General features: G+C 40.4%; 1 protein-coding gene across 1 annotated transcript in view; it reads left to right on the top strand.

Moving 5' to 3' along the window:
* Positions 1-19706, top strand: part of LOC128694125 (rab11 family-interacting protein 1) — a 130424-nt gene that overhangs the window by 31126 nt on the left and 79592 nt on the right. Inside the window, exons 3-5 of the mRNA XM_070093600.1 lie at positions 1665-1770; positions 18379-18516; positions 19241-19401. Coding sequence (XP_069949701.1) covers positions 1665-1770; positions 18379-18516; positions 19241-19401 — 405 coding nt within the window. The remainder of the gene's footprint in view (positions 1-1664; positions 1771-18378; positions 18517-19240; positions 19402-19706) is intronic.

Here is a 19706-nt window from a genome sequence, read left to right on the forward strand (position 1 = left end):
ATAAAAAGTAGTACTGCACTGCAGTAGTTTTATTGAATATATATATATATATATATATATATATATATATATATATATATATATATATATATATATATATATATATATATATATATATATATATATATATAGGGAGGAGGTACCACCTCTGGAACTGTGCTGAGGACCCACATCCTCAGAGAAAAGAATAAACTTCAGGGAAAACTCAGCTATATTCTATGTAGACTTTATCTTTCTCAACAAACCCGCCGTATCCCACCAAGGCAGGGTGGCCCAAAAAGAAAAACGAAAGTTTCTGCTTTTAAATTTAGTAATTTATACAGGTGTTACTAGTCCCTTGCTTCCGGCATTTTAGTCGCCTCTTACTACAAGCATGGCTTACTGAGGAATAATTCTGTTCCACTTCCCCATGGAGATGAAATAAACAAGAACTAGTAAGAAAATAGAAAACCCAGAGGGGGTGTGTGTGTGTATGTGTGTATGTATATATATATATATATATATATATATATATATATATATATATATATATATATATATATATGTCGTGCCGAATATGTAAAACTGATCAATTAGCAAGAACTCATTTAAAATTAAGTCCTTTCTGAAATTTTCTTTTATACGTTTAAAGATATATTTTTTTCATTAATGTTAATGTAAAAATTTATAATTTTGCACGAAAAGGAACTTAGAAAACTTACCTAACCTTATTATACGAAGAACAATTTATTTTAGCCTAACCCAACTAAATATATTTTAGATTTGTTTACAATAATTTAATACTAAACAAACACTGTGAAATATATTTTTTTTCGTCAGGTTCAGAATGATTTTGGCGAAATTATTGCATACACAAATTTTCACTTGTCCTATATGGCAAGATGAGCGTTGCCATTTAAGCCAAGATCGCAAGTTCTGCCTATTCGGCACGACACACACACACACACACACACACACACACACACACACACACACACACACACACACACACACACACACACACATTATATATATATATATATATATATATATATATATATATATATATATATATATATATATATATATATATATATATATATATATTATGGCAAAACTAAGTAGCCCTCAGTAATTTCAACAGTTATTTCGGGCTATTTATACAGTTAGTACGCAGCACCAGTATGGAACCCACACTTGAAAAAGCATGTTAAGAAACTGACGGCAGTGGAGTGGTATGCAACGAGGCTTGTTCCAGAGGTAAAGGATATATGCTACAATGAGGCTAAGGGAATTTAATCTGGCGATACTGGAGGACAGAGGAACCAAGAAAGAAAAATACTCAGGAACTGATTGGGTAGACAGGGACAGATTGTTTGATGGGTGAGAAACATACTCGGGGACAGCTGGAAGTTGGACACACAAACCGCAGGGATGTCAGCAAGTATTTCTTCAGTCTCAGGGTGGTCGGGAAATGAAATGCTAAGGCAGGTTTCATCTGTGGTTTTAAGAGCAGGTACCATAGGGACGTGAGGCTATAAGGTGAGTGAATCCGGCAAGCGGCAAGGAAAGGTGAGAAAGGAATTGAGAACGCGCTCTCACACATCCTCATCCAGATACTGCTCTCGACCTTTATAATTCCTTCACCTTGGGTGTTTAACAAAGGTATTGTTTCCCATGTACAGAGACCAACGACGCCTTCGTTGTGATAGCGCTGGGCAAGGACAAGTTCCAGACGTCCATCAAGGAGAAGGCCAGCAGCTCTGTGGAGTGGCACGAGGAGTGTGAACTGTAAGTACGTGTGTGTGTTTGTTTCCATTTATCAAAGACGCTGATAAGCACTGGGCCCAGTGTGGTGTGTGTGTGTGTGTGTGTGTGTGTGTGTGTGTGTGTGTGTGTGTGTGTGTGTGTGCGCGCGCGCGCATGTGTGTGTGCATGTGCATGTGCATGTGTGTGTTTTGCTACCTTGTCCAAGGCACTTGTCACTAAGACACTTGCCCTCTGCCTGTCTCTCTCTCTCCCCTCACTCGTCCGTCTCGTTTCCTCTCTCGTTTCTCTCGTCCGTCTCGTTTCCTCTCTCGTTTCTCTCTCTCGTCTGTCTCCCCCCTCTTTAATTGGGCACGAAGAGGGAGAAAAGTTTAAAGCAAGCTCTGTGAAGTGGCACGAGAAGTGTGAACTGTAAGTACGTGTGTGTATTTGTTTCCATTTATCTAAGAGACTGATACTAACTGGGCCCAGTTAGTGTGTGTGTGTGTGTGTGTGTGTGTGTGTGTGTGTGTGTGTGTGTGTGTGTGTGTGTGTGTGTGTGTGTGTGTGTGTGTGTTTTACTACCTTGTCCAAGGCACTTGTCACTAAGACACTTGGCCTATCTCTCTCTCTCGTGTGTCTCCCCCTCATTAATTAGGTATGGAGAGGGAGAAAAGTTTAAAGAAAATTTAGTATATTTACTTAAAATGTCTGGCATCTTGATTTTCACTAGTAAGATAACCTGACATATAATTGTTATACTCGATATGTTCCTCAGTACATGGGCAATCAAACATAATGGTCATAATGCGGTTACATATGCATTTAGGTTGACCATCTCTGTATATGCTAAACAGAAGTAAGCCTGGCAACTACATCTGTGTTTTTTGCATTGCATGTTACTCTGTAAATACGCTTATCTACATTAATTTTATCATAGTTATAAAACTACTCGGGCTTCTAACTGCATTTCCATCATATTCAGATTCATTGTTTACTTCCTTAATAATAATATTTCTGATGCTTGACACAAGCAGACCAATGTTTAGCTCTTGAAAGTGCGATGAATAATTCTGATGATAATGCTGATACTGAGGTGTGACTGCAACCACTAGGCTGGCTGCACAGGCAGGTCAGTGATATTAAGACTGGATGCAGAAGCTGACCTAGTAACTGATCCCACAGTCGAGCACATGACCTAACGGCGTAACATTGCCAATCTCTGCTGAAGGGATGCAGTCACGTAACACATTCTCGTACATTTCCTGAAACATTCAAGAATACACACAGACACGAAGTCACGTGAGTACACGATGTCGCATGAACACAATATAACTCATGAGCACAAGGCCACATTGAACGAGCGACTGGCACCCACGTCATCAAACGTAGGTTCATATATTGACACTGTAATACTTCAGGAAACCAACGGTGTAAATCCGTCTGGGTCACCATAGGGTCACCATGTAACAAAACTTAGAGTTAAGTGACTTTTTTTCCTAGCTACTTCAGTAACACCAATTATCTGGTTTATGGACTGATCAACCAGGCTGTTGGTGTGAGCTGCACTCGATCCAAATGTAGGCACCACAACCTGGCTGAATAAGCTTTTGTGGGGACAGATGTCGAAATTCTAATGGCAGAAATACAAATTAAAGAGAAAAAATTGCCTTTTAAAATACATAAAGAACATTATCTAACAATATGTTAATAAACCAGGCAGTGCTTATCGGAGGATTACGTATTGTATTAGTGTATATTCACGAGGAAGCGCTAAACTGGTAAAGTCATCCAGCGATGGAAGGTAACCAGCGTACCAGAAGGATCCCGGAAAGGTGTGGAGGCGTATCGTCTCCAGGGAAGAAAGTGTGTCGGTGTTCAGCGCTAGTTACTGGACTGGTGACCTGGGTGATGTTTGGGTGACCTCAACCTCCTGGCACGTGACGTGTAACCTTTAAGGATCCAGGGGTGGTTGCAAGGGGGGTGTCAGATCGAATCCGGATATAATATGGGCTATGTATCTATTATGGTTCTGTGGATCGTTGCTCCCGCGACCAGGTCTCATATCAGCCCTCAGCTGAAATATTAAATAAGTGATAAGAGCAATTAAGGAAATACCATTAAAAATAAATGTATACTGAATGCAAATAGAAAGGTTGTAAGACTTTTTTATCATCTTTCATATTTGTGAGACAAGGAAAAGACTAGTAATCTTGCCAGACTGCAACATTTAACAATACTTTGTTTTGTACTCGTATGACAGGATGGTAATACCTCCCTGGATGATTGTCTATCAAGGGTCGTTAGTGCACAGTTTGGTGTAGGTTTGGAACACCGCAGCGTGGTTGAAGAAGTGCAAATACTCCCTTATGGTGAAATGCTGGGAATCTGCAAGAGGTCAAGGTTGGAGCCAGATCAGAGGGCAGGTGTATTTAGAGTTGTCAGCGTTCACATGGCTCGAGTTAATTAAGCGCTGTGCGACTTACGCTAAATATATCATTTACAGATTTCAGGCTTTTTTTTGGGGTGGGTGGGGGCAAAATCGAAGAAAAAAAGCCGACAACCATTTTTGGCAAGTCCTTTCAGATGCTTAGATACTATGACAGCCTAGTCAATCAGGTTAGGTTGTTGACAGTGGGCACACGGCCATCACACTCATGACTCAGGAAATCGTAATAACACGATTACAACTAAACGGGTGGGGTTTGAACCCATGGCAAGTGAGTCCAAAGACTCCAGACCGTGGTTTATCACACTCGTCAAATAAAACAACCTATTCTCGTTTTATTATTATAATTTATGAAGTTTATTAAGCTACAAATAAATTGAACTGAATTTTTAAACTCGTGCACCTTGACGCTGGTGAGGGGCTCTTCGTCTAGGGAATTGGATCTGTGGTCCGGTTTCCTGAATACCTTCCACAACCCCCCCCCCCCACAGGCGCTGCAAAATCCTACGAGTTTAGCGCTCCCCTTGATTATAATAAACTCTTGCAGGACAGTACGATTTGAAATAATTATTAAAGCTAGTTTAGTAAATTACAATTTCATATATATATATATATACTGAATAACTGAACCTTATAAATTGTATATCTTAAATGTTTCTCACAATTATATCACATAAATGTTAAACCTAAAACCCAATCTAACTTTATTATTTTTTAAATTCACTACCTAACAGTATACTCCATTCTACTGAATTTACAACAATGCATGCAACCATATGACCTGTCTTTGTAATACTCACTTGTGCTTTATAGTAATCAGTTTACATTAATGTTTTTCACTGATTTCATCATTGCTTAGTTAATCTTAAGTTAATTTTAAGCCAGCCCGTAATGCTATGCATAGTATAAGTGGCTTTGGCATGCTGCTCTTATATATATATATATATATATATATATATATATATATATATATATATATATATATATATATATATATATATATATATATATATATATATATATATATATATATATTAGGGCAGAGATTTATGGTTTAACTAAACTCTGCTAAGTTTTAGTATTTCATTGTATCTAATTGAGAAAAAAAAGCAACTTAGGGCTCGCTGGCATGTTCCCATGGACCTCCCTCCCTGGTTAAGCGAACGAGGGGTCAACGAGACTTGAATGGGTTGGTAAACAGGATTGTTTAACCCCACTTATAGCTTGGTACAGGTGTTTCTTTCCCGTTTTCTTTAACCCTCAACTTCGCAGTGTAACTTTTTGTATAACATAATTTAGTACATCCTGTGTTCTGCTGCCCTATTCGATATGAATTAGGGGGAACAAAAGCTAGATGTGTTTCCCCGTCATATTTCATTATACATTATAGGTTTTGCGTATGAGGTAATGAAATCAGTCAATCTGAGCTGGGAAACTTTAGTATGGTGATGATGCCAGTGGTAGATTGTTTTGGGGAGTTTCCCATTGCTGTCGCGGCTCTATCTTGTAGGGTAGCCGCACTTTGCGACTGTATCACTGTTAAAAAAAATTCTCAAGGGCTACTAAAAGGCTAAAAAAAAAAAAAAAAAAAAAAGTGGGGATGTGATGAATCCGTAGGGTTCCCTGAGACTGGGCAGTTAGGGTTGAACAAGAGAGGAGTGGGTAGCTCCAATTTCGTGGCTTAAGAGCCTTTGAGCACCAAGTTTACGCTAAACTTAGAGTATTTACTTTATTGCAAGTTTTCTAGTTTTCAGTTGACTAGTGAACTCGGTAAGGCCAAAATAACTTCAAGGGAGGTTCTTTGATGCAAGTGAAGGGCCGTTGTTCCAAGAAATTGGAACTACCGTCTACTTTGGATCAAACCTAATTTTTTCTCATTTCTCAGACTTTGTACGATCCCTGTGGTTTGATACTTACCAACAAATATTATTATAACAAAATAAAGTGATCTTGTCTCGTCTTAGAAGTGATCAAGGTCCAAGGACTTAAACGTTGTCTAATGTTTCCAAGTGTATCTTTACAAACCAATTTGTAGGGTTCATACACAAATAACCCGCACATAAAAGAGAGAAGCTTACGACGACGTTTCGGTCCGACTTGGACCATTGATAAAGTCAATTTGTTATCAATTTGTAGGGTATCAATTACCAAGGTTTATGCAACATTCCTGATTATGAATCACTCCTGACTGCCATTGTAGATGCCTGCCTTTCTCATAACGTTGTCAGATGCTCCAGACTTCAGAACAGTCGTGACTTCTCCTGATCTTTGTCACCCCTTCTCCATACCTCTTCATTTTTCCTTTTTCATTTTTTTTCTGCTTTGTGCCTTGGGCTGTCCTATTGGTTTTTTTCTGACATGATTTTTGTCTCATATTCGTGACCCAGAAGTTCTCCTGTAGTGCTCCTCTGTTCTCTTGTTCATATGCACCACCGCCACTGCTACTACAACAATGTCATTATTTTTCCCATGTTTTCCGCTACTACTATCTTATTTATCGCTGCCACTGCTACCTCTGCCGCCATTAATTACTGTTACGACTACTTATACTGCAGCCTCCGCCTTTTCCTCTCTTTTGCTCTGTCTTCGTTCCTTCTCTGCTTTTTTTTTTACCTCTTTTAGTTGTGACCGCTACTACAAGCTCTTTCAGCACTACTTCACCACCACTACCACCACCTACTACTACTTTCACTGTCACCTTATCAAACACCACTGCTGCTACCATTACTGATACTATTTCCTTAATTTTGTGCCCTGTACCAACACTACTACTACTACTACTACTACTACTACTACTACTACTACTACTACTACTACCACCTCCACCACCACCACCCCCCACTCCCCACTCCCTTCCCCAGTTTCCTGTCGTATATATTCTGGCCTTCCCTTCTTGTTTCAGTGCGACTTGTCAGTGGTCGAAGTCGGACCTAAACGTCGTCATAAGTTTCTCTTTCCTAAGTACGCATTATTCATGTGTTGCTTCAACCACAGTATTGAGACTATTCTTCAAGACTTTTAAATGTTTGGCATTTTTTTTATAGTGGGGATGGAGGGGCAGTGGCGGTGTTTTCATGACATTATAAGGTGATGTATACGACGCTCATGCGATTTGATATTAAAGGTCTAAATTTATACTTAAAAATAGTGAACAGTACTGTGGAAAATACTGTATATATTTTCCAGAAATACAGTAATTATATGTAAATAGATGGCCATACTGTATTTAATAATATTTATGTCAAAAAATGGGAAATTTTCTGTACCTGCGCCTGCGCAGGACGACACTCTTCATTGTTGTTTGAATGGAGTAACAGACGTTAAATGTAATGGGAAGAATTTTTCGTGCTCTAGAGGTTAAAATTGGGCTGACACCTCTCAAATAGGAGGCGAAATTGTTGGATGTGCATTCCTGCATAATTTGAGTATCGGGCAACAGGACAGGACACCTCCAGGAACCTCAGATAAGCTGTCTTAATTTATGTTTAAATTCTGGCCAGTAAATTTTTCATAAATGTAGGCAAAAGGGGGAGGTCCTGTACATGACACATTAATTTCCAGTCAAATTGGTGAGTGTTATGATTAAGATATATTCTCCTTCTGTTATATAAATGTGTTTATATATAATCATTTTAATTTAATATACAGTCCACAAATTTATATATTACCAGCATTCCTGGTGATACATATTTATAATTAATAGGTCCAGAGCAACTTGTGGATATGACAGTGGTAGGTATCGAAGGGGGGCATTTTTTGCGACTTAGGTGTCCCAAATTCCTACTTGTCTAACTGATAAATAATAATTATCATTGTTCATTTACTGTTATGTACATAATGATACATTCTGATAAATGTAATTTTCCACAAGTACACACTATAATAAGAAAAAGCACTAAGGCCGTGTAAGTAATTCAGCGCTAGTGTGCTATAACTAGGTAGTGATTAGGGATGTTTGCAGTGACTAACGTGGTCTAAGTGTACTCAGTCTGGTAATTTGTGATGGAGTAGGTTCAAGTAAATTTGAGGGGTCACGTGTTTAAGGCAGCAAAGGATTCGCTTTCCTAATCCTCCCTGGGAGTAGCGTGTTTATCAGTGAGCGCCACATTACGGTAGTTTTAGTTTAATATCTTCAACATGCACCCCATACCCAGAGGCACATAATGGGTCAAAGGACTGGGCCGCAAAATTTTGATAGCTGAATTACGGTAGTGTGTAAGGTTCTGCACTAGGGTACTCAAGGCTGTGTGTGCACAGTCACAAATACTTTACTTGACGGTGCCCCGTGGCCTGGTGGCTAAAGCTCTCGCTTCACATGGCGAGGGCCTGGGTTCGATTCCCGGCGAGGGTACAAACATTGGGAGTGTTTCCTTACACCAGTTGTCTATGTTCCCAGTTGTCTATGTTCCCCATCAATAAATGGGTACCTGGGTGTTAGTCGACTGGTGTGGGTCGCATCCTGGGACAAAACTGACCTAATTTGCCCGAAATGCTCTGAGAGCATAACAAGCGGCTTTCTGTATAGTAGTATGTCATTGATGTCAGCTAGGTCTGTATACCTTGTACTTGTAAACATAAAGATATTATTATTATTATTATTATAATGTGTCTAAGGACACATGTGAAGGCAGGGTAGCCGCGTTGGCTATATATATGGTAAGCTAGCTTGCTATCGCTTGGCTCGAAATGGCAGTAACTGCCTCCAAGGTTTCTTTATTCTGAGCACCAACCCAGGCTTGAGAGCTGCTCCCCGTTAGTTCCTCGTTGAGCCAGACACGTATACTTGTAACGGCAGTTTTGAACCTGGTGCTCGTGCGTGTGTCAGACTACTTACTTTTGATTACCTGTGTGGAGTTATATGCAGGAGCTATGCTCCTAGGGTTCTGTCTTCAGTACTTAATTCTTCATATTAATTTTTAAATTAGTGTTTTTGATATCTTGTATTTTTGTTTCTTATACCATTGTGAATATCCTGTGAAAAACCTAATATTATCCTTTGGGTATTTGTTCATCAGTTTACAACTGTGACTTAATCCCCTATAACTGTTTTTCAGTATCTTTTTTTCGTATTCTTTTATGATCTTATTTGTAGTTAGTGTCTTATCTTTTCTTCCTATCAGCCAGTGAAAGCATCTCTAATGTTTTGAGCCTTATCTCGTAACTAATTGTTTCATCCATGGGAGCAGTTTTGTAGCACGTCTTTGGACTTGTTCAATTTTTTCTTTCCTTATTTTATGTCCAAACATCATACCACTGGTACATATTCCAATTTTCGATTTTTTTTTTTAAGAATTTCCTCATCAATATATCTAAAGGTTATTTTCATAATTGTCACTGGTCTGGTCAGGGACTGAGCCGCGCGGGCAGTGACTCAAAATTGTCTGCTGGTAGCATATTTTTTTTTTTTTAAAGGATTCCACAAGTATGATCTTCCGATGATAGTTTTTGCTGTCTCTCTCTACCATTTTCAGTCGCTTTAGATTGGAGCTTTCATGCTCTTGATCTGCAGAATTGGAGGCCCGTACCTTTCTTTTCTTCTAGTCAGACATGATTGTCTCCCAATCGTCAAATGCTGTACGACCCCTAAGGGTTCATAGATTTTCCCCATGAATATAGTAATAGTCCCATCCCCATTACCTGCCCTGAAGTACTTTATACAGTATATGATAATCTATATTTCTTATTCCTCCGGTGACATAAAACCTTAGTGATGTGAAAGCAACGTTAGTGTTTCCAGAACGGTGTTCATCTGCATCTGGTAACAGGTTCACCATATTATTTATAACTGAACATAGTACTCATTTGTGACCATTACGCGAGTACTAGCAATTATAACTATTATCATGAAGCAGAGGTGTGAGGGTAGGTGTGGGTACTCGCCTATTTGTGGTTGTAGGGGTCAATTCACAGCTCCTGGCCCTGCCTCTTCGCTAAGTCGCTACTAGGTTCACTCTCACCCTGCTCCATGAGCTGGGTGTGTGTGGGAGGGAGGGGGAATTGCGTTCGTGTGTCTAAGGACGTTTTATTTCATTCATAGGGAAGCGCTAAACCCATAGGGGTTATACAACGTTTGGGGAATGGGAGGCAATCAGGCTTGATGAAAGGAAGGTAGGTAGATTTCCTTGGATCAAGAGCCTTTCACCAGCATAGTCACCTCGAAGGAAGAATGTTTTTATACTTTAGTGTTCCACCGCTGCCCGATCTGATTCCTCTTGACAGGAGATGTAATGAGTTAGGAGCATTGGGGATGAGAGATGGGGAGGTGCCGGGTAATGGAAAACAGAGGATGGCGGATATAAGTGGGTGGGTTGATTGGTGTATGGAGGGAGGTAGGGGATAGTATTTTAGGGTGGAGCAGCGTGATACAGTATTATTGTTAAATGACCTAATTTTTCATGACAGCACCTGCCGTCTGCTTTCCCTTCTGTTCTTTTTTTTTTTTGTCGGCTATTACCCCATTGTAAACTACTTGGTAAACAATTCTATATGCCTGCTGGGCTTGGAGCTGAAAAATTTTAATGGGCTTGCAGTATACACTAATTTGAAATGCACTTTTTTTTTTTTTTTTTTTCACTTTTTTTTAGGTTGCGAAATGATTTTTAAGCGAGATGGCAAGTGATGGGTCATAGACGGGTATACAAGTCTTTGGGTGTGAATTGAACCTGCATAGGATGAATCTCTGTAGTAGTGATCCACTTTTCTTGTGTTCTTGTATCTTTAAGATTCAGTTATATACTTGGCCTCTACAATCTGTTTATTCTCAAGTGATTATTATATAGAGCGCCTCACTGTACACCACAGCTAGGTTGGACAAACCCCAGCAGTTGAGATAGCGGTGACCTATGTTATTCCTTACCGTACCTAAACGGTTGGCAGCGCTTGTTAGCAATCAACTGTTTGCATTATGCTTATTTAAAATAATCCGAATCTGCCTAATAGCATGATGTCACAATCCGGATTATATTAGTGACGTCACTAGCGGATCTCGCCCTTTAGTGGGTGGCAAATGTTTACTTTTTCCTAGCAGTTCTGTAATAGATTAATATTCTACTTTCTTACTATATCAAATCATGAATGTTGTACAGCTACGAAGCCTTGCACCGGACAGATTTATTAAGGTTACTCTTAATTGTATTTTAAAATGATTGGTAATTTTTAAATATTAGTCACCGTGAAGCCAATGTAAATCCTGTCTGTGACGTGATCACATCGGGATGTGTTTGACTCAATATGTAGGCCCCGTGTCATGGATGGAGGGTACTATGGTAACAGTGAGTGGCTTGTAATCCGAGGAAAAGGAGTTACCCTCCGATTCCATGGATCGTAACTGATAACTTCTCACTCCCCAGGCGTCGTAGGCCATCTACTGGTTTAATAATAATAGAGGGGGACATAATCTAATGTTTACTCGCTCAAATACTTTTTTTTGTGCGAGTGGCTACTATAAATAAACATTACTTTAGGGCAGTTGCATTGGGTTTTCAGACTATTAATATTTTTTATCTTGCAGTGGGAGGCTGGTTGTTGTGTTGGAGGCTAACTCGGGAGGTCATGGTCATCTTCATCATCCCTGGTGAAAGTATGCAGGGTAGGGGGGTGTTCGGGCAGTAGGTGAGGCTGCAGGAGGGAGGGGCCAGTAGGAGAGAAGGTACAGCAAGATCGAATGATGAAGGAACTCTACAGTGGGCCTATGATCCCATGCTAGGCAGGTTCGGTTTACACCCAACTACAAGAGGGTAGGGGAAGTAAATGATGCAGGAGGGAGGGAGCAGTAGATCAGGCAGTGCAGGGAAGGGGGGCAACAGGCGAGGCAGGGCAGTAGGAAGGAGGGGGAAGTAGGTGAGGAAGGAGGGAAATGGAGGAGGCAATATGATGAAAGTAGGGGGAAGCGGGTAGAGAACAGCAGGTGGAAGAGCAGGTATGGGCACTAGGTTGGGGTGCAGGTACGGACACGAGGTAGTGTGGTGTGTAATATCCGTCATGTGCACACGGGAACAGTCAGTGGAAATTAGTCACTGGGAAAAAATGTCCGTTGAAATCAATGAAAAAACTAATAAATTTAAAACTTACCTTTTCGGCCTTCATTATCCTTAGAGCTGGTGAAAGTCTCTTGATCCAAGGAAGTGGAGCTAACCTCTTCTTATTTGATGATGCATCTGGTTATCTCCCATTCCCCAGATGCTGTATGATGCCTTGTAACTGGAGTGCATCACTGTGATTTATATTATGGATAAAACAAAGGTGCATAAAAATCTGTTAGTAATTAAAGTAACATGCGAGTCGTGGGGGAGGGGGAGGAATTCATGGTTCAAGAAATTGGAACTATCCCCTGCTTTGATGCAGCGGGCATCAGCCGTGATCGATCAGGTCAGCTACCAGAGGCCTGGACTGGGACCGGGCCGCGGGGACGGTGACCTCCGGAAGCGACTCTAGGTAGTGTACAGTTCCCAAGAGCTGTCTCTCTTCTACGGATGTAGCGCTTCCTCTTGAATATAATTACAACAATAAATCGTCCCCATTATTAGGGTGGGTAAGTGGCTCTTGGCATCACACTTGACGATCAGTGGACGTATCGAGCCTCTAGTCTATAGCTCATCGAGCTGGATGATTCCACGCGGATTTAGTGTTTATGATTAAATATACGAGGACGGGAGGGTATGGTGTGGGATCTGGTACTTTCCTTTGCTGTTGAGGAGTCTTGTCCCATCATGAGGAAAGGGGGGGGGGGAGGAAAGGCCACCTTCAGGCTGTTGAATGATTCTTGATCCAAGGAACTGGAGCTACCTTACCCTTACTGTGGTAACACTGGATTACCACTTACGTAGGGGAGCACAAAACTCATAGGGAGTCGTATAAGATCTGGGGAATAAGGCATGGAAAGCAGCGAGATTGGTCCAAAAGGGAATGTTGCTCTGCTTCCCTGGATCGGGTAACATTTACTGTCATTAATGTACCTCCTTCCCTCCCTTGTTAAGGTCCCTTTCCCCAGATGCTGTATGTGACAGCTAAGTTTAGTGTTTCCCCATAAATATATACACTACATAGTTGTGTGTTTTCCATGGGGTTACAGCAGTGAACGGGCGGGCGTTTTGCCCTTACTACTGAGAGTGGAGTTCATAATGAAATATTCAGCCACAAGGAAATTTAAAGTAAATTTGGAAGGTTGGGATCGTGCAGGGCAAGTGCCTGATAGTGTCAGTAGACCAGGGTGAAATCTGCGTGTCTGTTTTGCTGGGTGACCTTGTATGGCTCAGTGACCTTGGGTTATCTTTCGTGAGGGATACAGGGATACATACGTGTGTGTGTATGAGCGGAATGAAGGGAAAGGAAGCCGTTACCGTTTTCAGCTGCACTAGAAGTATGTGGAAGTTCGCTTAGCAAAGTCTTGTGTAAATAGCAGTAAATGCAAGTGTTTACCCCCAGGAAGACTGACAGATGGTGTGGTTGGTTACCTGTCTAGTTCAACTCCCTCAGTCCCAGTGTTGGGGGGGGGGGTCACTGTCCGCTGTAATAGTGGATGTGCAACCATTTCTTGAACCATCAGTGATATTCGTGCAAATTTTAATTTTTCCGGATGCTGTTTCGTCACAGCGTTGCCAGACATGTTGCTGTCATTTTTCTTAGTTTTTTATAGTTAAATATGTTTTTTTACAAGTTAGTATAACCAGACTCAAAGTGGAGTAAATATATTTTGTAACTGTACAGGGAACTTTTTTGTATATGTATGTATGCATACTGGCGGAAGTTGGAATATAATAATGAAATGTTTACAATAGATATGAAAAAGTAGATTTGTGGTTGTGGGAGTTGTGTAATAATATAGCAATACTGTTATTTGTTGATAATAGTGGTGTAAGTTGGGGTGGCTGGTGTAAATGTTGTTGGGCAGCGAGTGCAACGTGGGGTAGCTGTTGTGAATGTTGCTGTACGTTGCTGTACAATGAGAGTAATGGGTGGCTAGTGTGAATGTTGCTGGACGCAGTGGTTTGACGTAGGGTGGCTACTGTTAATGTTGGACCCAGTGGCACTGTGTTGTAACATGGGGTGGCTTGTGTGAATGTTGGAAGCAGTGGCAGTGTGTTGTAACATGGGGTGGCGGGTGTGAATGTTGGACCCAGTGGCAGTGTGTTGTAACATGGGGTGGCTTGTGTGAATGTTGGACGCAGTGGCAGTGTTGTAACATGGGGTGGCGGGTGTGAATGTTGGACGCAGTGGCAGTGTTGTAACATGGGGTGGCTGGTGTGAATGTTGGATGCAGTGTTGTAACATGGGGTGGCTGGTGTGAATGTTGGATGCAGTGGCAATGTGTTGTAACATGGGGTGGCTGGTGTGAATGTTGGACCCAGTGGCAGTGTGTTGTAACATGGGGTGGCTGGTGTGAATGTTGGATGCAGTGTTGTAACATGGGGTGGCTGGTGTGAATGTTGGATGCAGTGTTGTAACATGGGGTGGCTGGTGTGAATGTTGGATGCAGTGGCAATGTGTTGTAACATGGGGTGGCTGGTGTGAATGTTGGACCCAGTGGCAGTGTGTTGTAACATGGGGTGGCTGGTGTGAATGTTGGATGCAGTGGCAGTGTTGTAACATGGGGTGGCTGGTGTAAATGTTGGACGCAGTGGCACTGTTGTAACATGGGGTTGCTGGTGTGAATGTTGGACGAAGTGGCACTGTTGTAATGGGGTGGCTGGTGTGAATGTTGGACGCAGTGGCAATGTGTTGTAACATGGGGTGGCTGGTGTGAATGTTGGATGCAGTGGCAGTGTGTTGTAACATGGGGTGGCGGGTGTGAATGTTGGACGCAGTGGCAGTGTGTTGCAACATGGGGTGGCTGGTGTGAATGTTGGACGCAGTGGCAGTGTGTTGTAACATGGGGTGGTTGGTGTGAATGTTGGACGCAGTGGCAGTGTGTTGTAACATGGGGTGGCAGGTGTGAATGTTGGACCCAGTGGCAGTGTGTTGCAACATGGGGTGGCTGGTGTGAATGTTGGACCCAGTGGCAGTGTGTTGTAACATGGGGTGGCTGGTGTGAATGTTGGACGCAGTGGCAGTGTGTTGTAACATAGGGTGGCTGGTGTGAATGTTGGACGCAGTGGCAGTGTGTTGTAACATGGGGTGGCTGGTGTGAATGTTGGATGCAGTGTTGTAACATGGGGTGGCTGGTGTGAATGTTGGATGCAGTGGCAGTGTGTTGTAACATGGGGTGGCGGGTGTGAATGTTGGACGCAGTGGCACTTTTGTAACATGGGGTGACTGGTGTGAATGTTGGATGCAGTGGCAGTGTTGTAACATGGGGTGGCTGGTGTGAATGTTGGATGAAGTGGCACTGTTGTAATGGGGTGACTGGTGTGAATGTTGGATGCAGTGGCACTGTGTTGTAACATGGAGTGGGGTGGCTTCTGTTAATGTTAAAAGCATTGGCATTGTGGTGTAACGTCAGTGTGGTTGCTGTGAATGTTTCTGGCAACGATGGCTTGTGGTGTAAAGTTGGGTGACTTGTGTGAATGTTAGTGGTTTTGGTGTGAATGTTGTTGGGTTGGAGGAAGTCACTGCACTCGAGATAGTGATGCATTGTCTCACATCTGATTTATTGTACCTTAAATTCTTAGGAGGAATGCATGCCTTAAGGATATATAACTGGTTTATCATTGTGATCCTGAAGAGATATGTTACATCTCATTAATGCAGCATGAGCCTTGTGTTCAGGAAGCCACACCTGTGGTGAAGTCAGTTAGATAAGTCATTCTCTAATTATGGCATGGATTCCAACAGTTTAAAATTTTTTTTTTTTTTTTTCACCATTTTACTGCATCAACAAATTTGACACAACGTAAACGAAACTTAATAGGTACTATCCTGGCTCTGATTCATCAGTCATTAAATATTGAAGCCGTTCAGAATAGGTAAATGTAAATTGTCTAATGTGATTTAATGGGAATAAAAATGGCCAAATCAGCTCCTAGATATTTGAATTTAGCTCTTGCTATTGTATTTTTTGACTCCTCTTGCCCTCTTTCGAACATTTGAAGCTACGCCATTGAGGGTTTTGGAAGTTACCCCAGCCATTCCAGAATGCTGGGAATGGATTCAACAACTTCGGTCATAGGACACGTGAACATGTCATTTATTCCAAGAATTTGGTCCTCATTACCATACAGAAGTGTTGAAAATTTGAAGGCAGTTGTATAGGATGTTTTGGAGGTATGAATGAAATAAAATTGAAAAGTTGGAAGAAAAAAAAAATCAGGTAACCTCTTAAAATACCCCTTTTTGGATACCTCATAATGCAGGAAGATTTTTAAGTCAGGTGGAGATTTATATTCCCAGTCCCTTAAAAAACTGAAATATAATTGTCAATCCTTAGATAGGTATAACATATGAAGTTATTTTATAGTTTCATAAATTTTAGCAGGTTAGGGTACTATGTTAGTTTTTTGTATCAATAACAAAAAAATAGCATAATAAATGCAAACAAAAAAATTAGGTAATGGAAGATTGGGTATCAGATTGGAGGGGGAGAGTATGGAGGAGAGAGTATTGGGAGTGGACATGTCAGCAGATGAGTCTATGAAGGATGACGTGAATCATAGAATTGATGAGGGGAAAAAGGTGAGTGGTGCACTGAGGAATCTGTGGAGACAAAGAACTTTATCCATGAAAGCAAAGGGGGGGAATGTTTGAGAGTATAGTTATACCAACACTCCTTTATGGGTGTGAGGCATGGGTTGTGAATATTACAACAAAGAGAAGGCTGGAGGCAGTGGAGAAGTCATATCTGAGGGCAATGTGTGGTGCGAATATAATGCAGAGAATCTGTAGCTTGGAGATTAGGAGGTGTGGGATTATCAAAACTATTATCCAGAGGGCTGAGGAGGGGTTATTGAGATGGTTTGGACATGTAGAGATGGAACGAAACAGAATGACTTCGAGGGTGTGTAAATCTGTAGTGGAGGGAAGGCAGGATGGGGGTCAGCCTAGGAAAGGTTGGAGGGAAGGGATAAAGGAGGTTTTGTGTGCAAGGGGCTTGGACTTCCAACAAGTGTGTGTGAGCGTGTTAGATAGCGAATGGAGACAAATGGTTTTTAGGACTTGATGTGCTGTTGGAGTGTAAGCAAGGTAACATTTATGAAGGGATTCAGGGAAACCGGCAGGCCGGACTTGATTCCTGAAGATGGGAAGTACAATGCCGGCGCTCTGAAGGAGGGGTATTAATGTTGTGGTTTTATAACTGTAGTGTAAGCACGCCTCTGGCAAGACAGTGATGGAGTGAATGATGGAAGTTTTTCTTCTTCGGGCCACCCTGCCTTGGTGGGAATTGGCGATGTGTTAATAAAAAATAATAAAAATAAATGCAGTCACATAACCTATATTGTATTATTTTCAAGGGATGAGTTAATATTCAGGTAATCCAACATTTGGGTTGTATTATTTGTAATTTTCAGTAACTAAACCATGTATAATATGGTGAAAAATTACTGATGTCTGTGGTTCTGTAATTACAATGTTTTATTTAATCCTAAAAATATTTTCCAGGGTAGCTTATTTTATTGAAGTACATACAGTAGAACCCCCATATTCACCGATTCATTATCCGAGGTTTCAGTTATCCACGGTTTACTGTGACCCAAAAATACCTCTTAATTTTGCATAATAATGGCCCCAAAGCACAAAAGTAGTAGAGCTGGCAGTTCTTCAAAGCCTGAGAAGCTGTGAATTGCTTCTCATCAGTGAAAAAGTGATAATTCTCCACTTATTGTGTATAATTTACCAATCAAACTTTGATAAGTATGTATAGGACTTATATAGGGTAAACTATTAACCACAGTTTTGGTATCCATGACAGGTCCATGGAACATATTTCCCATGGATATGGGGATCCTACTGTACAATATATTATGTAAGTGCATATCACAAAAAAAAATATATATATTAGTAATGTTCTCTAATAATGAATTTTATTTAATAACTGTAGCAACAACAATAACTGACTATAACAAAGACAATGCTGACAATAATAATTCGCAGTATTGATGACAGTAATCTGACACTAACAAAAACAATGATAACGACAACAAGAATGATGATATTAAAACTATTAATACTGTATTTCTGCTGTACCATTAACAGCTCATGATAATTTAAATATACATACTGTGTTAGTAATTAGTAATAAAATAAATGCCCTAACCATTATTTTACTTTTTCAGAGCAATTCCAACTCATGGCAATACAGCTGCCCTTAGCTTGACAGTGTATCATCGCAATGCTCTTGGTCTTGATGAGTTCTTGGGGCAGGTGCAGCTTCCTCTCTCAGAATTCGATGTGTACGAGAGACCCAGAAGCAGGTGTGTAAGTACATAATTGTGCTTTAGTGGGTAGAAAATGTAAGACTGAACTGAGCCAAGATGAGTCTTTAGCATTTCAGAAATTGAGGTTTAGCTAATTTAGAGGGGAATTTTTTTTTTTTTTTGTTTATTGCTATTCTAGTGCTAAACTTTACAAGTGTATACAGCTTGTACAGCCTATAACTTTTTTTTAAACTTTTCTGTGAGGGGAATGGAAGGCATGATCGTGGAAGGATTACAGATTGTTATAGGACCAGCTGTAGCATTTTATCAAGCTGTATTTATAAGTAAAAGTTATCTTTGCTTTATTATACTAGGTACTTTAATGAGGGTGCTGCTATGGAGTTATTATCCTTTTTGTTATAACTTAGATTTTTTTTAATAATTATTGGGTAATACAGTATTTTCTATTTGTACAAATATGATATACTGTACTGTAATTGTTTTTGTCTCTATACATATTGTTCACTCATTTAGGAAGAGTTACTTAAGATAATCTTGCCTGTACTAGCAGAAGCAAAAATGCTTCAAGTTAAAACTGTGGTAACCCTGTGTAATATCTATAATTATTAATTGGCAGTTTGTACAATTTTGTGTAATATCTTAAGAGAATAGTGCTTTATTAGTGTTCATAAAATAAGTAGGACAAAGAGAAGTTTTCTCTTGCACTTGTATGTTATGACCTAGTCTGGCAGTTGTGAATGAATTTCTCCTTTGTATACAGATGGCATCGTCTCAAGGGAAAACCAGAAAAAGACCGTAAGAAAGGGGAAAAGGAGAGAGGTGACCTGGAGATTAAAGTGGCATTCACTGTTAAATCAGGATCACTTCTAGATGTCTCCAAGAAAGAGAAGAATAAATCAATTACATCACTTAAGAATTTAGGTAATAAATGAACTTATTATTTTTAAAGATTAACTCATGAAAATTGTTACGAATGTGAACATTAATGCCAAGAAAATTGTATTTGATCAAAATTAAAAATTTAGATATTTAACATTGTATACAGTATTTGTATACAATGTGGAGACAAAGAACTTTGTCCTTGGAGGCAAAGAGGGGAATGTATGAGAGTATAGTTTTACCAACGCTCTTATATGGGTGTGAAGCGTGGGTGATGAATGTTGCAGCGAGGAGAAGGCTGGAGGCAGTGGAGATGTCATGTCTGAGGGCAATGTGTGGTGTGAATA

This window comes from Cherax quadricarinatus, chromosome 43 (assembly GCF_038502225.1).
Source record: "Cherax quadricarinatus isolate ZL_2023a chromosome 43, ASM3850222v1, whole genome shotgun sequence".
In the NCBI taxonomy this organism is placed as follows: domain Eukaryota; kingdom Metazoa; phylum Arthropoda; class Malacostraca; order Decapoda; family Parastacidae; genus Cherax; species Cherax quadricarinatus.